At 45.0% G+C, this 17496-nt stretch overlaps 2 protein-coding genes across 2 annotated transcripts; both read right to left on the bottom strand.

Moving 5' to 3' along the window:
- Positions 1–876: 876 nt before the first annotated feature.
- LOC115586834 (E3 ubiquitin-protein ligase TRIM21-like) lies at positions 877–3253 on the bottom strand. Its single transcript, XM_030426234.1, has one exon. The coding sequence runs from the start codon at positions 3251–3253 to the stop codon at positions 1616–1618; it is 1638 nt and encodes a 545-aa protein (XP_030282094.1). The 3' UTR covers positions 877–1615.
- An 8201-nt stretch (positions 3254–11454) lies between these two features.
- On the bottom strand, positions 11455–14952 carry LOC115586837 (E3 ubiquitin-protein ligase TRIM21-like). The gene is made up of 2 exons (XM_030426237.1): positions 14099–14952; positions 11455–13595 (listed from the first exon to the last, which is right to left on the bottom strand). Exon 2 carries the CDS (start codon positions 13584–13586, stop codon positions 11958–11960), a length of 1629 nt encoding a protein of 542 aa, XP_030282097.1. The 5' UTR covers positions 13587–13595; positions 14099–14952; the 3' UTR covers positions 11455–11957.
- Positions 14953–17496: the final 2544 nt, after the last annotated feature.

Here is a 17496-nt window from a genome sequence, read left to right as displayed (position 1 = left end):
CAGATGTCTGTTCTGATGGTGTTCGTGGGTTTACAGGCAGAGAGGTTGCGATGAACAAGTTTGGGTCCAGAAGATGAATTTAATCCATCCGTGGTCCCAGCCCCCTTCTTTGTCAGACGCTCATTGGCTGCTGATGCTGCATTCACTTGCTGTCGGAAATATCAGAAATGTTACAATTGCAAGGACTAGTGCAGTGTGACACCAAAATAGATTTAAAACATCCAAATCACCCGTCACAGTTTACCTGTTGGTGTATGCAGCGTGTGTTGGAGCGATGATAAAGGACGTTACGTTAAAATGTGATGAGCGTGAAAGCAAGATGAGTTAACAAGCTAAGAGGTTAGCAGGAAGGTCAAAGGTCAGTGATTGGAGGAGCTGAGCTGGAATCATCTGGAGACATTTTGCACAGCTCACTGCAACTTGGAGATAAACTGTCTATCATGGCACAAATTCTGTGAGCAGGACTTTCCTAGATGGACATATGTGAAGATATTATTATTTGACCAGTACGTGTTTTGTCTTGTAATAAAAACATGCATCGAACTACACAAGCACATTTATGGAGCCAGATCAATATATCAGACAGATCAATATAGAGCCTGAACAAGGCCAAAGGGTTTGTTCATTTAAAAAAGTGAATTAAAAATGTTTAAATGATTGAATAAAATGACGTTTCAAACTCTAAACTTTAAAGATTTTCAACATTTTAAATTTCAGCAAACTGTATTTCTTCTCATCTCTTGGGTCAAGATGAGGAACACAAATATAGTCTGACTTTGATCTTAAAATGTCAACTTTAGTCTTGAAATGCATAATGATAATGATAAAACTTCCCCCTGATATTTTTTTCTCCCCCCTGGCCCAGATACTCTTCTGTATGCTTCAGCATCAGACTGTAGTTCTTTATTAAGAGCAGGTCCTCATGTGGACACAGGCTGCAGTTTGTTATGAGCTCCACTAGAGGGCGTCCTCACATCTATTATTCTCTACAAACCAGTTGGACAGGTTTAGTTCACATCAGCTGCTCAAACCTTCAATAACACAACATCATCTTACACTACAACCTCTCTCACATGTGATCTGATCTGAGAACAGCTGATGGTGTTTTTAATCATCTGAATTTGTTCATTAGAAACATCAACTGCAGAAAACAGTGAAAAACAAATTTACTGATTCAGGCAGATAAAAGTCTTTATTTAACTTTTGATCATTGTAAAAACAATATAAGAGAACATTAAATTACATTTGTCTTATCCATAAAATGTTCTTCAGCACTTTGTGTCAGTATGCAACACTTCTTATATAAACAATGATCAAAACATGAAAAGGTTTGAATTTGGCACCCAGTTATTTAAGGAACTGAAAATGCTGATTATTTTTGAATACTTTGAATACTCAGATGATTCCATTTTTAATTCTTAGAACAATGAAGTACATTACATATCTCACATATTTCATATTAACCACAGCGATACTGTAAGACATTAAATATAAACATTGCCAAAGAAGGTCAAAGTCTGAGAAACAACAATGTAGAAAACCAAATATAATCAGTAAATGTACATTTATTACATTAAATGATGTGAATCTTTCTGTAGAAAAACAAATGTTTGTTCTACTCAGTGTGATTGACAGGAGAGATGATCAGAGGAGCAGAGTTTTTACCTCGATCATGAAGATATGGACCGAAGTACCGGTAGAGTTTCTGAGTAAAGCAGCAGCCAGTAAAGGAGTAGATAAGAGCTGCAGCATCAACGTCATAAAAGGAGACCAGACCCTCCTCATAATCCACAAACACCCCCACCTTCTCAGGCCGACACTTCAGAGAGAGACAGACACGAGTGTCAGCAAGAGCTTTGTACTCATTTTCATTCCTCAACCATATCGTCCAGTAACCATTCTGAGGAGACAGTTTGATTTGTCCCTTCCTGTTGATCGACTCTCTGGCCACTCCTAAATCCCAGTCAGTCTTCTCTTTAACTTGAACCTCATAATAAAATCTTCCTGAAGAGAAACTCTGCTTTGCTAAGACACAGGTACAAGTATCAAATCTCTCTGGGTTGTTTGGGAGTTTCTTCTTTACATCACCATGTTTAACTTGTTTTCCATAATCAGACAGGATGAGTTTGTGTTGTGCTGTATCAGGATCGAGTGTCACATCCACTGCATACTGCTGGACCCTCTTCAGCTCGGCCTTCTTCATCTGTTTACTGAGTGTCTCCTCCAGCTGATTCACAGCTCTCACCACAGTCCCCTCATATGAAGGTGGACGGACGCTGACTCCTGTCCAGTCCTTGGTGGGTGGTGGAGCGGCGTTCAGTGATGGGAAGATTTGGAGGAGGTGGAGGTGGTCTTCAGACTGTGAGAGCTGCTCCACCTCAAAGCTTCTCTTCTCCAGCTCAGAGATTTCCTGTTCCAGCTCTTTGATGAAGCCTTCAGCCTGTTTCTCTGTCTCTCTCTGCTTCTCTTTGATGGTGTCGATGAGCTCGGCCTGGCTTCTCTCAACAGACGCCTTCAGAGCGCTGAAGACCTGAACACCAGCTGCTATCTCTCTGTCTGCATCTTTCTTACTGAGCTCCACTGAGCGCTTCATCTCCTCAATCTTCAGTCGTCTCTTCTGGATCATCTGCTGAATTTTAGTGTCTCTCTTCCCCAGCTCGGCCTTCTTTTCTTCATATTCTTTTTTAAGAGGAACAACATCATGTGTCTTGTGGTCTAAAATACTGCAGAGCATGCAGACACACATCTGGTCGGTCTTACAGAACAGCTCCAGCAGTTTATCGTGCTTCGTACACATCCTGTCTTCCAGGTTCTCCACAGGGTCGATCAGCTGATGTCTTTTCAGCTGTTTAGCTGTCAGATGAGGCTCCAGGTGAGTCTCACAGTAGGAGGCCAGACACACCAGGCAGGACTTCAGGGCCTTCAGTTTGGTTCCAGTGCAGACGTCACAGGGAACTTCTCCTGGTTTGGAAACTTGTTGCTCTGAGCTGCTGCTGCTGGCTTTCTGTTGAGCTGACTGTCTGAACTGAGCAGCCATCTCAGAGATGAACGCGTTGACCCGCAGCTCAGGTCTGGTGTAGAAAGTCGTTTTACAGTTGGGACACTGACACGGGACATTTATATCCCAGTGTTGAGTGATGCAGGTTTTACAGAAGTTGTGTCCACATGGTATGGTGACTGGATCAGTGAACACATCCAGACAGATGGAGCACAGAAACTGATCTTCAGTCAGCAGACAGCTGGCAGCAGACATGTTTACATCTGAGGATGAAAAGTGAGAAAAAGAAAACTGTAATTAGATATCTCTCGATTAAATGTTCAATAAACTATTACTCCTAGAATATAAGGAGAGTCATGATGAGCTCTGACAGGTAAAAATGTGTCCTGGATACACCTCTGAGTGGAACTTCCTGTCTGAGTACAGTTCAGGTTTTGTGTTACAGTTTTCTGAAACACAGTAAATATTATTATAGGTTCAAGACTTCTTAAGTGTTTAACAGCTATACAAGTTGTAAAACAGCAATTTAGTTAGCCTTTAGCAGACTAAATTATCTGTGTTTGTCCTTGTTATTGTTGGATTGAGCTGCTGTGCTTCACAGTAAAGGTGTGTGGTTTAACAAACTCAGTAAATATCAGGTATCAAACATGATGATGTAATATCAGGAGATGATACAATGATATTACAAAGTCAGATACTGTTTTTAACTCAATTCAACCAAATATTTCTGCAGTTTGCCTTTGTGTGGCCGTGTACTCACCAGTGTTTGCCAGAGATTCTGCTGTCTCGTTGAGACAGTTTCCTGCAGAGAGAAACACAGAGACTCTTCTGGACTGCAGCTGTGCTGCCACTCAAACTTTCACGGTCATTCGGGGACATGTGACATTAGGCGCGTTCAAGTTGAACTCCTGCTGCCTGACTGCATCAGAGAGATCTGCTGGTGACTGCAGGGGCATGTGTATATATGTATATATATGTATATATGTATATATATATATATATATATATATATATATATATATATATATATACATATATATATGTGTGTGTGTGTGTGTATATATATCAGAGGAGGCTCGTCCATAGAGGCAGAGGAGGTTGGTCCTCCTCTATTGAGGGACAAGAGGAAGATCAATTTTTTTTTCAAGAAAGAGTAACTGGTTGAAATAAATCATTACCAAATCTCAGTATCATTTATAAAATATCATATATATGTATTATATCATAAAAAAAAGCTTCTTTTTTGCAATAAAATCCACTTAAAACGGTTGAACAGTGACAGCTGCAGACGGAGGAGACAGAGCAGTCTGTGAGAGGAGCAGGGAGCAGGAAGGTGGGGGCTAGAGGAGGACGGAGGGCTTCTGTCCTCCGTGGGAGGGATCTCCTTCCATTCACTCAATGCATTTAGGATTTTTTTATGCTGATCTATGATTGGCTAAGACACGTAAAATGTAAAGGACAAAAATGTAAATGTAAATGACATATAAAATAGCATGACACCGTGGACTTGTTTTCCTCCTGTCCTCCCCAATTTTTTCCGTCACCAGCCGCCACTGATATATACATCTGATGTGTATATATATATATATATATATATATATATATATATATATATATATACACATACATATACATACAGATAGACAGATATAGACATATATAGAGAGAGATATATATATATATAGATATAGATATATATATAGACAGATATATATATATATATATATATATATATATATATATATATATATATATACATATATATATATATATATATATATATATATATATATATATATATATATATTTACAGTTCATATTTAGAGACAACAGAATGTGACAGCTTTGTCACAATAACAACTTCAAATTTGGATATTTTGTAATTGCTTCACTTCAAAACGGTCGCATCAAGAGTAGATGAATAGCCTAAACGTTGTCTTACTGTAAATGCTCATGTTCTGTTTTCCTTGTAATGTCACCATTAAATACATTTGAACTTTGTCTATCTGGTACATTATAGTAAGTCTTACCCAATAACAATACAATACAATTACAACAGTTATTAATTATTATGATGGCAACTGTGCTTAGGTGCATGATTAAATCACAGCTGAGGGGAATTTGCTGACTACATTTAACAAATAAGCATAACTATAGACACATAAGATGATGCATTTTCTTATAGCAACATTATTCACAATGGATTAAATACATTTCACTGAATGAATGAAATACAATAATCAGAAAAAATGACTGAATAAGATGCCTTGTCCCGCTGCACCATCTCATCGCACGCAAAATAGCTCAGGATAATTCTTTGTATTGTTAATGTGACGGGAACAGAAAGGGTCAATAAGAGTGGATAGTACAGGTAACACTGGACACAGCAGTTAACCACTTCTCCATCATCACCCTAAGCTGACAGAACTGAGCAATTTATTGACGACATCTTTCAAGGTTGTTGCGTTAGATGAAGGATTTTATAGGCTTATTCATGTTGACTATCCCATAGGTGCGGCCACACGGCTGCTACTTATCTGAAACTATTCGATATTTGAGTAGAAAAGAGGCACAGGCGCTTATGGATATGGAAATTCATCGAAACACACGTCATATACGTCAGCGTAGATGAGAGCCAATTAGGGCAAAGTCCTGACGTCATGAAGATGGGTCTAGGATCGCACAGTACCTGGAGAGCAACTGCGCAACTGCTCTGCAGCCACCTTGCTCCCGCGATAACTTGAGGTCATGTGACATTGGATGCAGAGCAGAAACCACACCCATCGAGGTCATCATGGACACATTTTAACCAGCATGCATCACGATTTAGGCAGCCCCGCAGCGCTGCGTGATCTTGAACTCGCCTAACTCGGCTTGACTCAGACTGGATCTCGTAGTGTGGGCACTGATAATGGCATGATGCCTTCACATTGGACCTGAAGCTGTGGCCACATGCAGTGACCCGAGACAGTGTGGAGCTTCTCAGTCCATCCGGAGCCGAGCCGGGACAGGAGCAAACCCTTGTCATGGTGGCCGATGACCAAAACACACCAGGACGCCAACTAGGTAAGTGCAGAACTAGGAGAGTGGGAGCTGCTGGTTACGGCAGCCCTGCTCTGAGCTCTACTGCACCCAACACGCACCAACCTGAACCGCTCACTCCCTCCGGCTCACCGTTGCTCCCAGCACTTAATAACACAACGAGGAGACACGGACGTGCACGCCGAACACACCAGAAGCACCACACAGCAGAAAGAGAGAGGGAGAGTGGCAACCAACACAACTGGTTTCATCACCCGCAGCGCCACCCAACAATAAACCTGCACCAGCTGGCACCACACCATGCAGTGACCAGGGGATGACCCACCCGGCCACACAATCTTCAGGTCACTGACCTGTAACCCCTCCACACCATGACTGAGCCTCGAAATCCTGTCCATGTATATTACAAACAAGATTGGGAACAAGGCACAGTCCTGGTGGAGGCCAACACCCACTTGGAACAAGCCCGATTTACTTTCGAGTACACGCACGCAGCTTTCGCTTTGAGCATATAGGGATTGGATGGCCAAAGAAGGGACCCCCTCACCCAATACTCCCACAGCACCTCCAACAGAACATCCCAAGGGACCCGGTCATACGCCTTCTTCAGATCCACAAAACCTATGTGGACTGGGAGATTGTACTCCCAGGCCCCCTCCAGGATCCCTGCCAGAGTAAAGAGCTGGTCCGTTGTTTCACAATCAGGACGGAATCAGCATTGTTCCTCTTCAATCTGAGGGTTGACAATCTGCCGGACCCTCCTTTCCAGCAACTTGGAGTAGACTTTCCCAGGCAGGCTGGGTAGTGTCATACCTCTGTAATTGGCACACACCCTCTGGTTCCCCTTCTTAAAGAGAAGGACCACCACACCTGTTTGCCACTCCTTCAGCACCGACCCCGACCCCAACTCAATGTTTAAGAGGCGTGTCAACCAAGACAGCCCCTCAACACCCAGAGCCTTCAGCATTTCTGGTGGTATCTCATCGATCCCTGGGGCTTTGCCACTGTGGAGTTGTTTGACTACCACAGTGACTTCACCCAGGGAAATCGGCTATGATACCCTGTCATCCTCCAGCTCTGTCTCCGTTACAGAGGGTGGTTGAGTGGGATTCAGGAGGTCACCTAAGTACTCCTTCCACCGCCCTATGACCTCCTCAGTTGAGGTTAACAAGGTCCCATCCTTGCTGTACACAGCTTGGATGGATCCCCGTTAACCCCCCCCCGGACGGTGCTGGACGGTTTTCCAAAAACGCTTTGGCGCTGCCCGAAAAATCCATCTCCATGGCCTCGCCGAACTCCTCCCACACCCACTGCTTTGCCTCTGCCACAGCTGCGGCTGCTGCCCTTTGGGCCCGTTGGTACCCTGGCACAACATGTCCCTAAAAATGACTCCTCCTTCAGTAGGACGGCTTCCCTGACCACCGGTGTCCACCAAGGTGTCCGAGGATTGCCGGCCCTTGAGGCACCTAAGATCCTATGGCCACAGGACACAGCTGCAGCTTCAACAAGGGAAGCTTTGAACATCGTCCTTTCAGGTTCGATATCCCCAGTCTCCACAGGGATGCTAGAAAAGCTCCTTCAGAGGTGGGAGTTGAAGGCTTCTCAGACAGGGGCCTCCCCCAGACGTTCCCAGCTTACCTGCAGGTTTGGGCTTACCAGATTTGGGCTTATCAGGTCTGTCCAGGGGTTTCCCCTGCCATCGAACCCAACTCACCACCAGGTGGTGATCAGTTGACAGCTCTGCTCCTCTCTTCACCCAAGTGTCCAAAACACACAGCCTCAGATCAGATGATACTATCACAAAGTCGATCATTGACCTTTGACCTAGGGTGCTCTGGTACCATGTACACTTATGAGCACCCTTGTGTTTGAACATGGTGTTCATTATAGACAGACCGTGACTAGCACAGAAGTCTAATAATAGAACACCACTCAAGTTCAGATCGGGGAGGCCGTTCCTCCCAATCACACCCCTCCAGGTATCTCCGTCATTGCCGACGTGCACGTTGAAGTCTCCCAGTAAGACTACGGAGTCCCCCACTGGAGCCCCATGCAGGGCCCCAGCTAGTACCCTTAAGTAGGCCGCATACTCCGAACTGCTGTTCAGTGCATATGCACAGACAACAGTCAGGGTTTTCTCCCCAGCCCTAAGGCGTAGGGAGGCGACCCTCTTGTCCACTGGGGTAAACTCCAACACGGCGGCGCACAACCAGGGACTTGTGAGTACCCCAAACCCGCCTGGTGCCTCACACCTTTGGCAACTCCGGAAAAGAATAGTGTCCAGCCCCTATCCAGGAGTTTGGATCCAGAGCCAATGCTGTGCGTGGAGGCAAGCCCCACCAGATCCAACCGGTACTGCTAAACCTCCCGCACCAGCTCCAGCTCCTTGCCCCCAAGAATGGTTATGTTCCACATCCCCAGAGTCAGTCTCTGCCGCCCAGGTCTGGGTCGCCGAGGCCCGCCACCACCACTGCCACCCATGTGGGACCGCACCTGACCCCAGCTGTTTCTCCTGCGGATGGTGGGTCTACAGGATGGGGGGAGGGAGAAGTGCCAAGTTGCTCATTAGGGCTGTGCCCGGCTAGGCCCAGTAGCAGACCTGGGCACCAGGCTCTCGCTCACGGGCCCTCCATCTGGGCCTGGAGCCGGAGCTGGTGCGGGATTTGGGCCCCGGGCTTTAGTCAAGCAGGGTCTCTTGCCTCACACCTCTGTCTTTCATGGGGTATTTGTGAACCATACTTCGTCTAGCCCCTCACCTGAGACCAATTTGCCTTGGGATACCCTACTGGGAACACATAGCTCCTGACAACCTGGCTCCCAGGTTCATTGGGACACGCAAACCTCTCCACCACGATAAGGTGATGGTTCCTGGAGGTATGAAAAATATACTACCATAATCAGGGATAAGGTGGTAATGTCTTTGTCTTTGCTAATTTACTGTGTCCTTGTGCATTTGTCTGTTTTTTTAAATACTCATGTGTTTTAATATGCTTAAGTGTTGATTTATTTGTGCTTTATGTGCTACGCGAGAAATTGTCCTCATATAGGACTCTGGAATAGTGGTTGTCTTATATACTTGTTTTTTCTTATATGTTGTGTGTGTTTTTAAATAAATATAAAGTAGCATGAGATATAAAAAAAACAATCAAAGTCTGTTTCTCTCTTCTTTAATACTTTTACATGCTTTTATTTTAAAGACAGAACATTGGACGTTCCGGTTGTCCGCTGCATGACGCACGTTTGACGCACGCTTGACGCAGCGCTTCCTCCATGTCTCCCGGTGTACTCTCGGTAGATGTGGATGAAGACACAAATGTAAACAACCATCGTTTTCAGCTGTCGAGCTGAGGTTCTGCTGCACTAACGGACACACTGACACCACTTCCGGTGATTCGTCTGTTAGCCAGGCAGCAGCATGTCTCCTGTGCGCGTGACACTGTGTTTGTGTCCGTAGCTGCACAAACATCGCAGTAACACACATTATTGTACACACACTGTACATCCACACAACAGCCCACACAGGTGTCTGTTCTGATGGGTGTTCGTGGGTTTACAGGCAGAGAGGTTGCGATGAACAAGTTTGGTTTCAGAAGATGAATTTAATCCAGCCGTGGTCCCAGCTCCCCTCTTTGTCAGAAGCTCATTGGCTGCTGATGCTGCATTCACTTGCTGTGGGAAATATCAGAAATGCCAGTTACAATTACAAGGACGAATGCAGTGTGACACCAGAATACATTTAAAACATCCAAATCACCCGTCACAGTTTACCTGTTGGTGTATGCAGCGTGTGTTGGGGCGATGAGCAAGGACATTACATTAACATGTGAAGACCATGAAAACAAGATGAGCTAACAAGCTAAGAGGTCAGTAGGAAGGTCAAAGGTCAGTGATTGGAGGAGCTGAGCTGGAATGATCTGGAGACATTTTGCAACTTGGAGATGAACTGTCTATGATGGCACAAATTCTGTGAGCAGGAATTTCCTAGATGGACATATGTAAAAATTTTATTATTTGACCTGTACGTGGTTTGTCTTGCAGTAAAAACATACACTGAACTACACAAACACATTTATGGAGCCAGATCAATATCAGACAGATCATTATAGAGCCAGAACACGGCCAAAATGTTTGTTCATTTAAAAAAGTGAATTAATAATGTTTAAATGATTGAATAAAATGACATTTCAAACTCTAAACTTTAAAGCTTTTCAACATTTTAAATTTCAGCAAACTGTATTTCTTCTTATCTCTTGGGTCAAGATAAGGAACACAACTTTCGTCTGTCTTTAATCTTACAATGTCAACTTTAGTCTTGTGCATAATGAAACTAATAAAACTTCCCCCTTACATTTTTTTCTCCACCCTGGCCCTAATACTTTTCTGTATGCTTCAGCATCAGACTGCAGTTCTTAATAAAAGGGATATTCGGGTGTAAATTTAATCCGTGGTCTAAATCACTGTGAAACTGTGTTAGACTCCCTCTCGAGAGATCAAGTTAGCAGACCGCTAATCTGCGGAGTTTTATCAACGTCAGAAACGACCACATGACAGCAATACACTGCAGTAAATGGATCCAAATATAAACCGCCACCAAAAAGCCACAAATAATGCTCAGAACAGCACCAAACTTCAGCAACAGTACAAATAGGGTCTCAGCACACAGTTCGGGGCATCTACCCTCTGCTAGGTAGCTGGATTTCTATTACGAAGCTAAAGACAGATTTCAACTCTCCCCCATCAGCTTCCGGGTCGGGGAAGTCCCGACGCGACGATTACCGAGTGCGGTTAGAAATGCTCAATTCCGTTCTTTTCCCTGTCTGCTCTTGATAATAACTGTTATAAACTGGCAGGTAAGACACATATGAACTTTGATTGCTTTTCCATGGAGTCATAATCATACATTTTCATCCATGAGCCGCAGAACTCAACTGCACTCGGTAATCGAGTCTTCGGGACTTTCCGTCAACAGGAAGCTCCTGCAGAAGAGTGGTAAATTTAGTCAGCTTCTCAGTAGAAATCCAGCTAAGCTAGCGGAGGTTAGATGCCCCGGACTATGTGCTGAGACCCTATTTGTACTGTTGCTGAAGTTTGGTGCTGTTCTGAGCATTATTTGTGGCTTTTTGGTGGCGGTTTATGTTTGGATCCATTTACTGCAGTGTATTGTTGTCGTGCAGTCGTTTCTGAGGTTGATAAAACTGTGTAAATTAGCGGTCTGCTAACTTGATCTCTGGAGAGGGAGTCTAACACAGTTTCACAGTGTGTTTCGCAGTGTGTCAGACCATTGATTAAATTTACACCGGGATATCCCTTTAAGAGCAGGTCCTCATGTGAACACAGGCTGCAGTTTGGTATGAACTCCACTAGAGGTCGTCCTCACATCTCACTTATTCTCTACAAACCAGTTGGACAGGTTCAGTTCACATCAGCTGCACAAACCTTCAATAACACAACATCATCTTACACTACAAACTCTCTCACATGTGATCTGATCTGAGAACAGCTGATGGTGTTTTTAATCACATGATTTGGTCGTCATTAGAAACATCAACTGCTGAAAACAATGAAAAACAAATTTACTTAAGGCAGGAAAAAAATCTTTATTTTACTTTTGATCATTTTAAAAACAAGATAAGAGAAAATAAAATTACATTTGTCCTATCCATAAAATGTTCCTCAGCACTTTGTGTCAGTTTGCAACACTTGTTATATAAACAATGATCAGAACATGAAAAGGTTAGAATACTCACATATTTCATATTAACCACAGCGATACTGTGAGACATTATATATAAACATTGCCAGAAAAAAGGTCAAAAGTCTGAGAAAACAACAATGTAGAAAACCAAATATAATCAGTAAATATACATTTATTACATTACATCATGTAAATCTTTCTACAGAAAATCAAATGTTTGTTCTACTCAATGTTATTGACAGGAGAGATGATCAGAGGAGCAGAGTTTTTACCACCATTATTAAGACATGGATTGAAGTATGGATAGAGTTTCTGAGTGAAGCAGCAGCCAGTAAAGGAGTAGATAAGAGCTGCAGCATCAACGTCATAAAAGGAGACCAGACCCTCCTCATAATCCACAAACACCCCCACCTTCTCAGGCCGACACTTCAGAGAGAGATTGACTGCCGGGCGAGCACAAGCTTTGTGCTCATTTTCATTTCTCAAACATATCGTCCAGTAACCATTCTGAGGAGACAGTGTGATTTTTCCCTTCCTGTTGATCGACTCTCTGGCCACTCCTAAATCCCACTCAGTCTTCTCTTTAACTTGAACCTCATAATAAAATCTTCCTGAAGAGAAACTCTGCTTTGCAAAGACACAGGTACAAGTCTCAAATGGGTTGTTTGGGAGTATCTTCTTTACATCAACATGTTTAACTTGTTTTCCATCATCAGACAGGATGAGTTTGGGATGTGCTGTATCAGGATCGAGTGTCACATCCACTGCATACTGCTGGACCCACTTCAGCTCGGCCTCCTTCATCTGTTTACTGAGCGTCTCCTCCAGCTGATTCACAGCTCTCACCACAGTCCCCTCATATGAAGGTGGACAGACGCTGACTCCTGTCCAGTCCTTGGTGGGTGGAGCAGCGTTCAGTGATGGGAAGATTTGGAGGAAGTGGAGGTGGTCTTCAGACTGTGAGATCTGCTCCACCTCAGAGCTTCTCTTCTCCAGCTCAGAGATGTCCTGTTCCAGCTCTTTGATGAAGCCTTCAGCCTGTTTCTCTGTCTGTCTCTGCTTCTCTTTGATGGTGTCGATGAGCTCGGCCTGGCTTCTCTCAACAGACTCCTTCATAGCTGTGAAAACCTGAACAGCAGCTGCTATCTCTCTGTCTGCATCTTTCTTACTGAGCTCCACTGAGCGCTTCATCTCCTCAATCTTCAGTTGTCCCTTCTGGATCATCTGCTGAATTTCAGCGTCTCTCTTCCCCAGCTCGGCCTTCTTTTCTTCATATTCTTTTTTAAGAGGAACAACATCATGTGTCTTGTGGTCTAAAATACTGCAGATCATGCAGACACACATCTGGTTGGTCTTACAGAACAGCTCCAGCAGTTTATCGTGCTTCGTACACATCCTATCTTCCAGGTTCTCCACAGGGTCGATCAGCTGATGTCTTTTCAGGCCTGATTTTGTCAGATGAGGCTCCAGGTGAGTCTCACAGTAGGAGGCCAGACACACCAGGCAGGACTTCAGGGCCTTCAGTTTGGTTCCAGTGCAGACGTCACAGGGAACTTCTCCTGGTTTGGAAACTTGTTGCTCTGAGCTGCTGCTGCTGGCTTTCTGTTGAGCTGACTGTCTGAACTGAGCAGCCATCTCAGAGATGAACGTGTTGACCCGCAGCTCAGGTCTGGTGTTGAAAGTCGTTTTACAGTAGGGACACTGACACGGGACATTTTTATCCCAGTGTTTAGTGATGCAGGTTTTACAGAAGTTGTGTCCACATGGTGTGGTGACTGGATCAGTGAACACATCCAGACAGATGGAGCACAGAAACTGATCTTTAGTCAGCAGACAGCTGGCAGCAGACATGTTGACAGTCTGAGGATGAAAAGTGAGAAAAAGACAACTGTAATTAGATATCTCTTGATTAAATGTTCAACAAACTATTACTCCTAGAATATAAGGAGAGTCATGATGAGCTCTGACAGGTAAAAAAAGTGTCCTGGATACACCTCTGAGTTGGAACTTCCTGTCTGAGTACAGTTCAGGTTTTGTGTTACAGGTTTCTGAAACACCGTAGATATTACTATAGGTTCAAGACTTCTTACTTAAGTGTTTAACAGCTATACAAGTTGTAAAACAGCAATTTAGTTAGCCTTTAGCGGACTAGTTTATCTGTGTTTGTCTTTGTTATGGTTGGATTGAGCTGCTGTGCTTTACAGTAAAGGTATGTGGTTTAACAAACTCAATAATTATCAGGTATCAAGCATGATGATTTAATATCAGGAGATGGTACATTGATATTACAAAGTCAGATACAGTTTTTAACTCAATTCAATCAAATATTTCTGCATTTTGTCTTTGTGTGGCTGTGTACTCACCAGTGTTTGTCAGAGATTCTGCTGTCTTGTTGAGACAGTTTCCTGCAGAGTGAACACAGAGACTCTTCTGGACTGCAGCTGTGCTGTCACTCAAACTTTCACGGTCATTTGAGGACGTGACGTTGAGGCTTCTTCTCTTTCAGTGTTACTCCTCCTCTCAGTGCTGCTCTGTGAGATCTAAATGATAAATACTCTGACATGGCTTGGCACCAGGATGAGTTTTTATTTTTGTTTCTTCAATGGAAGTTTACAGCTGACAGTATATTTTATTTTCACGTTTTTTTTCAATGCAAGACCTAAAGTCTAGGTCAGGGCTCAGCAATCTTTACTATCAGAAGAGCCATTTTTGCCTCCATCCCTCTACATAAAAATCTGTCTGTAGTCACAAAACATATTTGTGGCAGCCTAGAATGTCTAAATTAGCCTATCGAGATTATTAATAGGCCTAAATGATCTTAAAGGCATAATCCGGCGTAAATTTAATCCGTGGTCTAACACACCGTGATACATTTTCACCTGTCAAAGCTCATCATTATTCTTATTATTTTCTAGTAATAGTTTATTGAACAATTAATCAAGACATATTTACATTTAGAGTATTTGGCAGACACTTTTGTCCAAAGCAATTTACAATGAGTACATTTGTCACAAGAAAGAAACCACAACATATCACCGTAGTGAATGAATAAATAGAAACAATTTTCAAGCCCTCTGACCATATTAGCTTCTATTTCAACTGGCTCCTTTCCATGCAGAGGAGCATCGGCTCTACTCCGAGTCCCTCCCGGATGGCTGAGCTTCTCACCCTATCTCTGAGGGAGACCCCAGCCACCCTGCAGAGAAAACCCATTTGGGCCGCTTGTACCCGCGATCTCGTTCTTTCGGTCATGACCCATCGCTCATGACCATAGGTGAGGGTAGGGACGAAGACTGACCGGTAGATCGAGAGCTTTGCCTTCTGGCTCACCTCCCTTTTCGTCACAACCGTGCGGTGAAGCGCATGCAACACCACCAGTGCACTGCAACCAAAAACTGTGTCAAACACCACCACCAGGAGAGGGCTGCCGCTCGCTTGGGCCTCAGCACCTGTTATAAAACAAGAAAAAAAACACAAAATGAACACAAGGCACAGTGTGGGGACATCTGGGGGCATCTACGGTTAAACGAAGAAAGAAAACCAAATACACAGTTAATCAATTAATACCAAAGAAACCCGAAGGAAATCAGAACAAAATAGAAATATTTTATACGATATTAAAAAAAGAAATTCGAAACAACTACAAATTCGATCTACAACTAATAAGAAAATTAACAAAGAAACACCATATGAACCAACTTAGTCTAGGAAATAATCAAATATTAAACAAGGCAAAAAAGTGATATCATAACCCAAAATCAACTCGACAATCGGCTGGACCCTCCTTTCCAGCACCTTGGAGTAGACTTTCCCAGGCAGGCTGAGTAGTGTCATACCTCTGTAATTGGCACACACCCTCTGGTTCCCCTTCTTAAAGAGAGGGACCACCACACGTGTTTGCCACACCTTCGGCACCGACCCCGACGCAATGTTTAAGAGGCGTGTCAACCAAGACAGCCCCTCAACACCCAGAGCCTTCAGCATTTCTGGTGGTATCTCATCGATCCCTGGGGCTTTGCCACTGTGGAGTTGTTTGACTACCACAGTGACTTCACCCAGGGAAATCGGCTATGATACCCTGTCATCCTCCAGCTCTGTCTCCGTTACAGAGGGTGGTTGAGTGGGATTCAGGAGGTCACCAAAGTACTCCTTCCACCGCCCTATGACCTCCTCAGTTGAGGTTAACAAGGTCCCATCCTTGCTGTACACAGCTTGGATGGTTCCCCGTTTCCCCCTCCTGAGGTGCCAGACGGTTTTCCAAAAGCGCTTTGGCGCTGCCCGAAAAATCCTTCTCCATGGCCGCGCCAAACTCCTCCCACACCCACTGCTTTGATTCTGCCACAGCTGCGGCTGCTGCCCTTTGGGCCCGTTGGTACCCCAAAACTGCCTCAGGAGTCCCCCAGGACAACATGTCCCTAAAGGACTCCTCCTTCAGTAGGACGGCTTCCCTGACCACTGGTGTCCACCACAGTGTCCGAGGGTTGCCGGCCCTTGAGGCACCTAAGATCCTATGGCCACAGGACACAGCTGCAGCTTCAACAAGGGAAGCTTTGAACATCGTCCTTTCAGGTTCGATATCCCCAGCCTCCACAGGCATGCTAGAGAAGCTCCTTCAGAGGTGGGAGTTGAAGGCTTCTCGGACAGGGGCCTCCCCCAGACGTTCCCAGCTTACCTGCAGGTTTGGGCTTACCACGTTTGGGCTTACCAGGTCTGTCCAGGGGTTTCCCCTGCCACCGAACCCAACTCACCACCAGGTGGTGATCAGTTAACAGCTCTGCTCCTCTCTTCACCCGAGTGTCCAAGACACACGGCCTCAGATCAGATGATACGATCACAAAGTCGATCATTGACCTTTGACCTAGGGTGCTCTGGTACCACGTAAACTTATGAGCACCCTTGTGTTTGAACATGGTGTTCATTATAGACAGACCGTGACTAGCACAGAATTCTAATAATAGAACACCACTCAAGTTCAGATCGGGGAGGCCGTTCCTCCCAATCACACCCCTCCAGGTATCTCCGTCATTGCCGACGTGCACGTTGAAGTCTCCCAGTAAGACCACGGAGTCCCCCACTGGAGCCCCATGCAGGGCCCCAGCCAGGACTTCCAAGAAGGGTTTTCTCCCCAGCCCTTAGGCGTAGGGAGGCGACCCTCTTGTCCACCGGGGTAAACTCCAACACAGCGGCGCTCAGCCGGGTAATTGTGAGTACCCCAAACCCGCTTGGCGCCTCACACCTTTGGCAACTCCGGAAAAGAATAGTGTCCAGCCCCTACCCAGGAGTTTGGATCCAGAGCCAATGCTGTGCGTGGAGGCAAGCCCCACCAGATCCAACAGGTAACGCTAAACGTACCGCACCAGCTCCGGCTCCTTGCCCCCAAGAATGGTGATGTTCCACGTCCCCAGAGTCAGCCTCTGCCGCCCAGGTCTGGGTCGCCAAGGCCTGTCACCACCACTGCCACCCATGTGGGACCGCACCCGACCCCAGCTGTGTCTCCTGTGGATGGTGGGTCTACGGGATAGGGGAGGGAGAAGTGCCACGTCAGTCATTCGGGCTGTGCCCGGCTGGGCCCCGGAGCAAACCCGGCCACCAGGCGCTCGCTCGCGGGCCCTCCATCTGGGCCTGGCTCCAGACATGGGCCTCGGGCTTTCTTCGAGCATGGTCTCTCGCCTCACACCTCTGTTTTTCATGGGGTATTTGTGAACCATACTTAGTCTGGCTCCTCACCTGAGACCAATTTGCCTTGGGATACCCTACTGGG

Source organism: Sparus aurata, chromosome 8 (genome assembly GCF_900880675.1).
Source record: "Sparus aurata chromosome 8, fSpaAur1.1, whole genome shotgun sequence".
Classification (NCBI taxonomy): Eukaryota; Metazoa; Chordata; class Actinopteri; order Spariformes; family Sparidae; genus Sparus; species Sparus aurata.
The sequence above is the reverse complement of the archived record's forward strand: the minus strand, read 5'-3'. Positions and strand labels throughout refer to the sequence as shown.

What these genes read in the sequence shown, in the direction of transcription:
- LOC115586834 (XM_030426234.1), bottom strand. Translation starts at nt 3,253, where the DNA reads ATGTCTGCTGCCAGCTGTCTGCTGACTGAAGATCAGTTTCTGTGCTCC.
- LOC115586837 (XM_030426237.1), bottom strand. Translation starts at nt 13,586, where the DNA reads ATGTCTGCTGCCAGCTGTCTGCTGACTAAAGATCAGTTTCTGTGCTCC.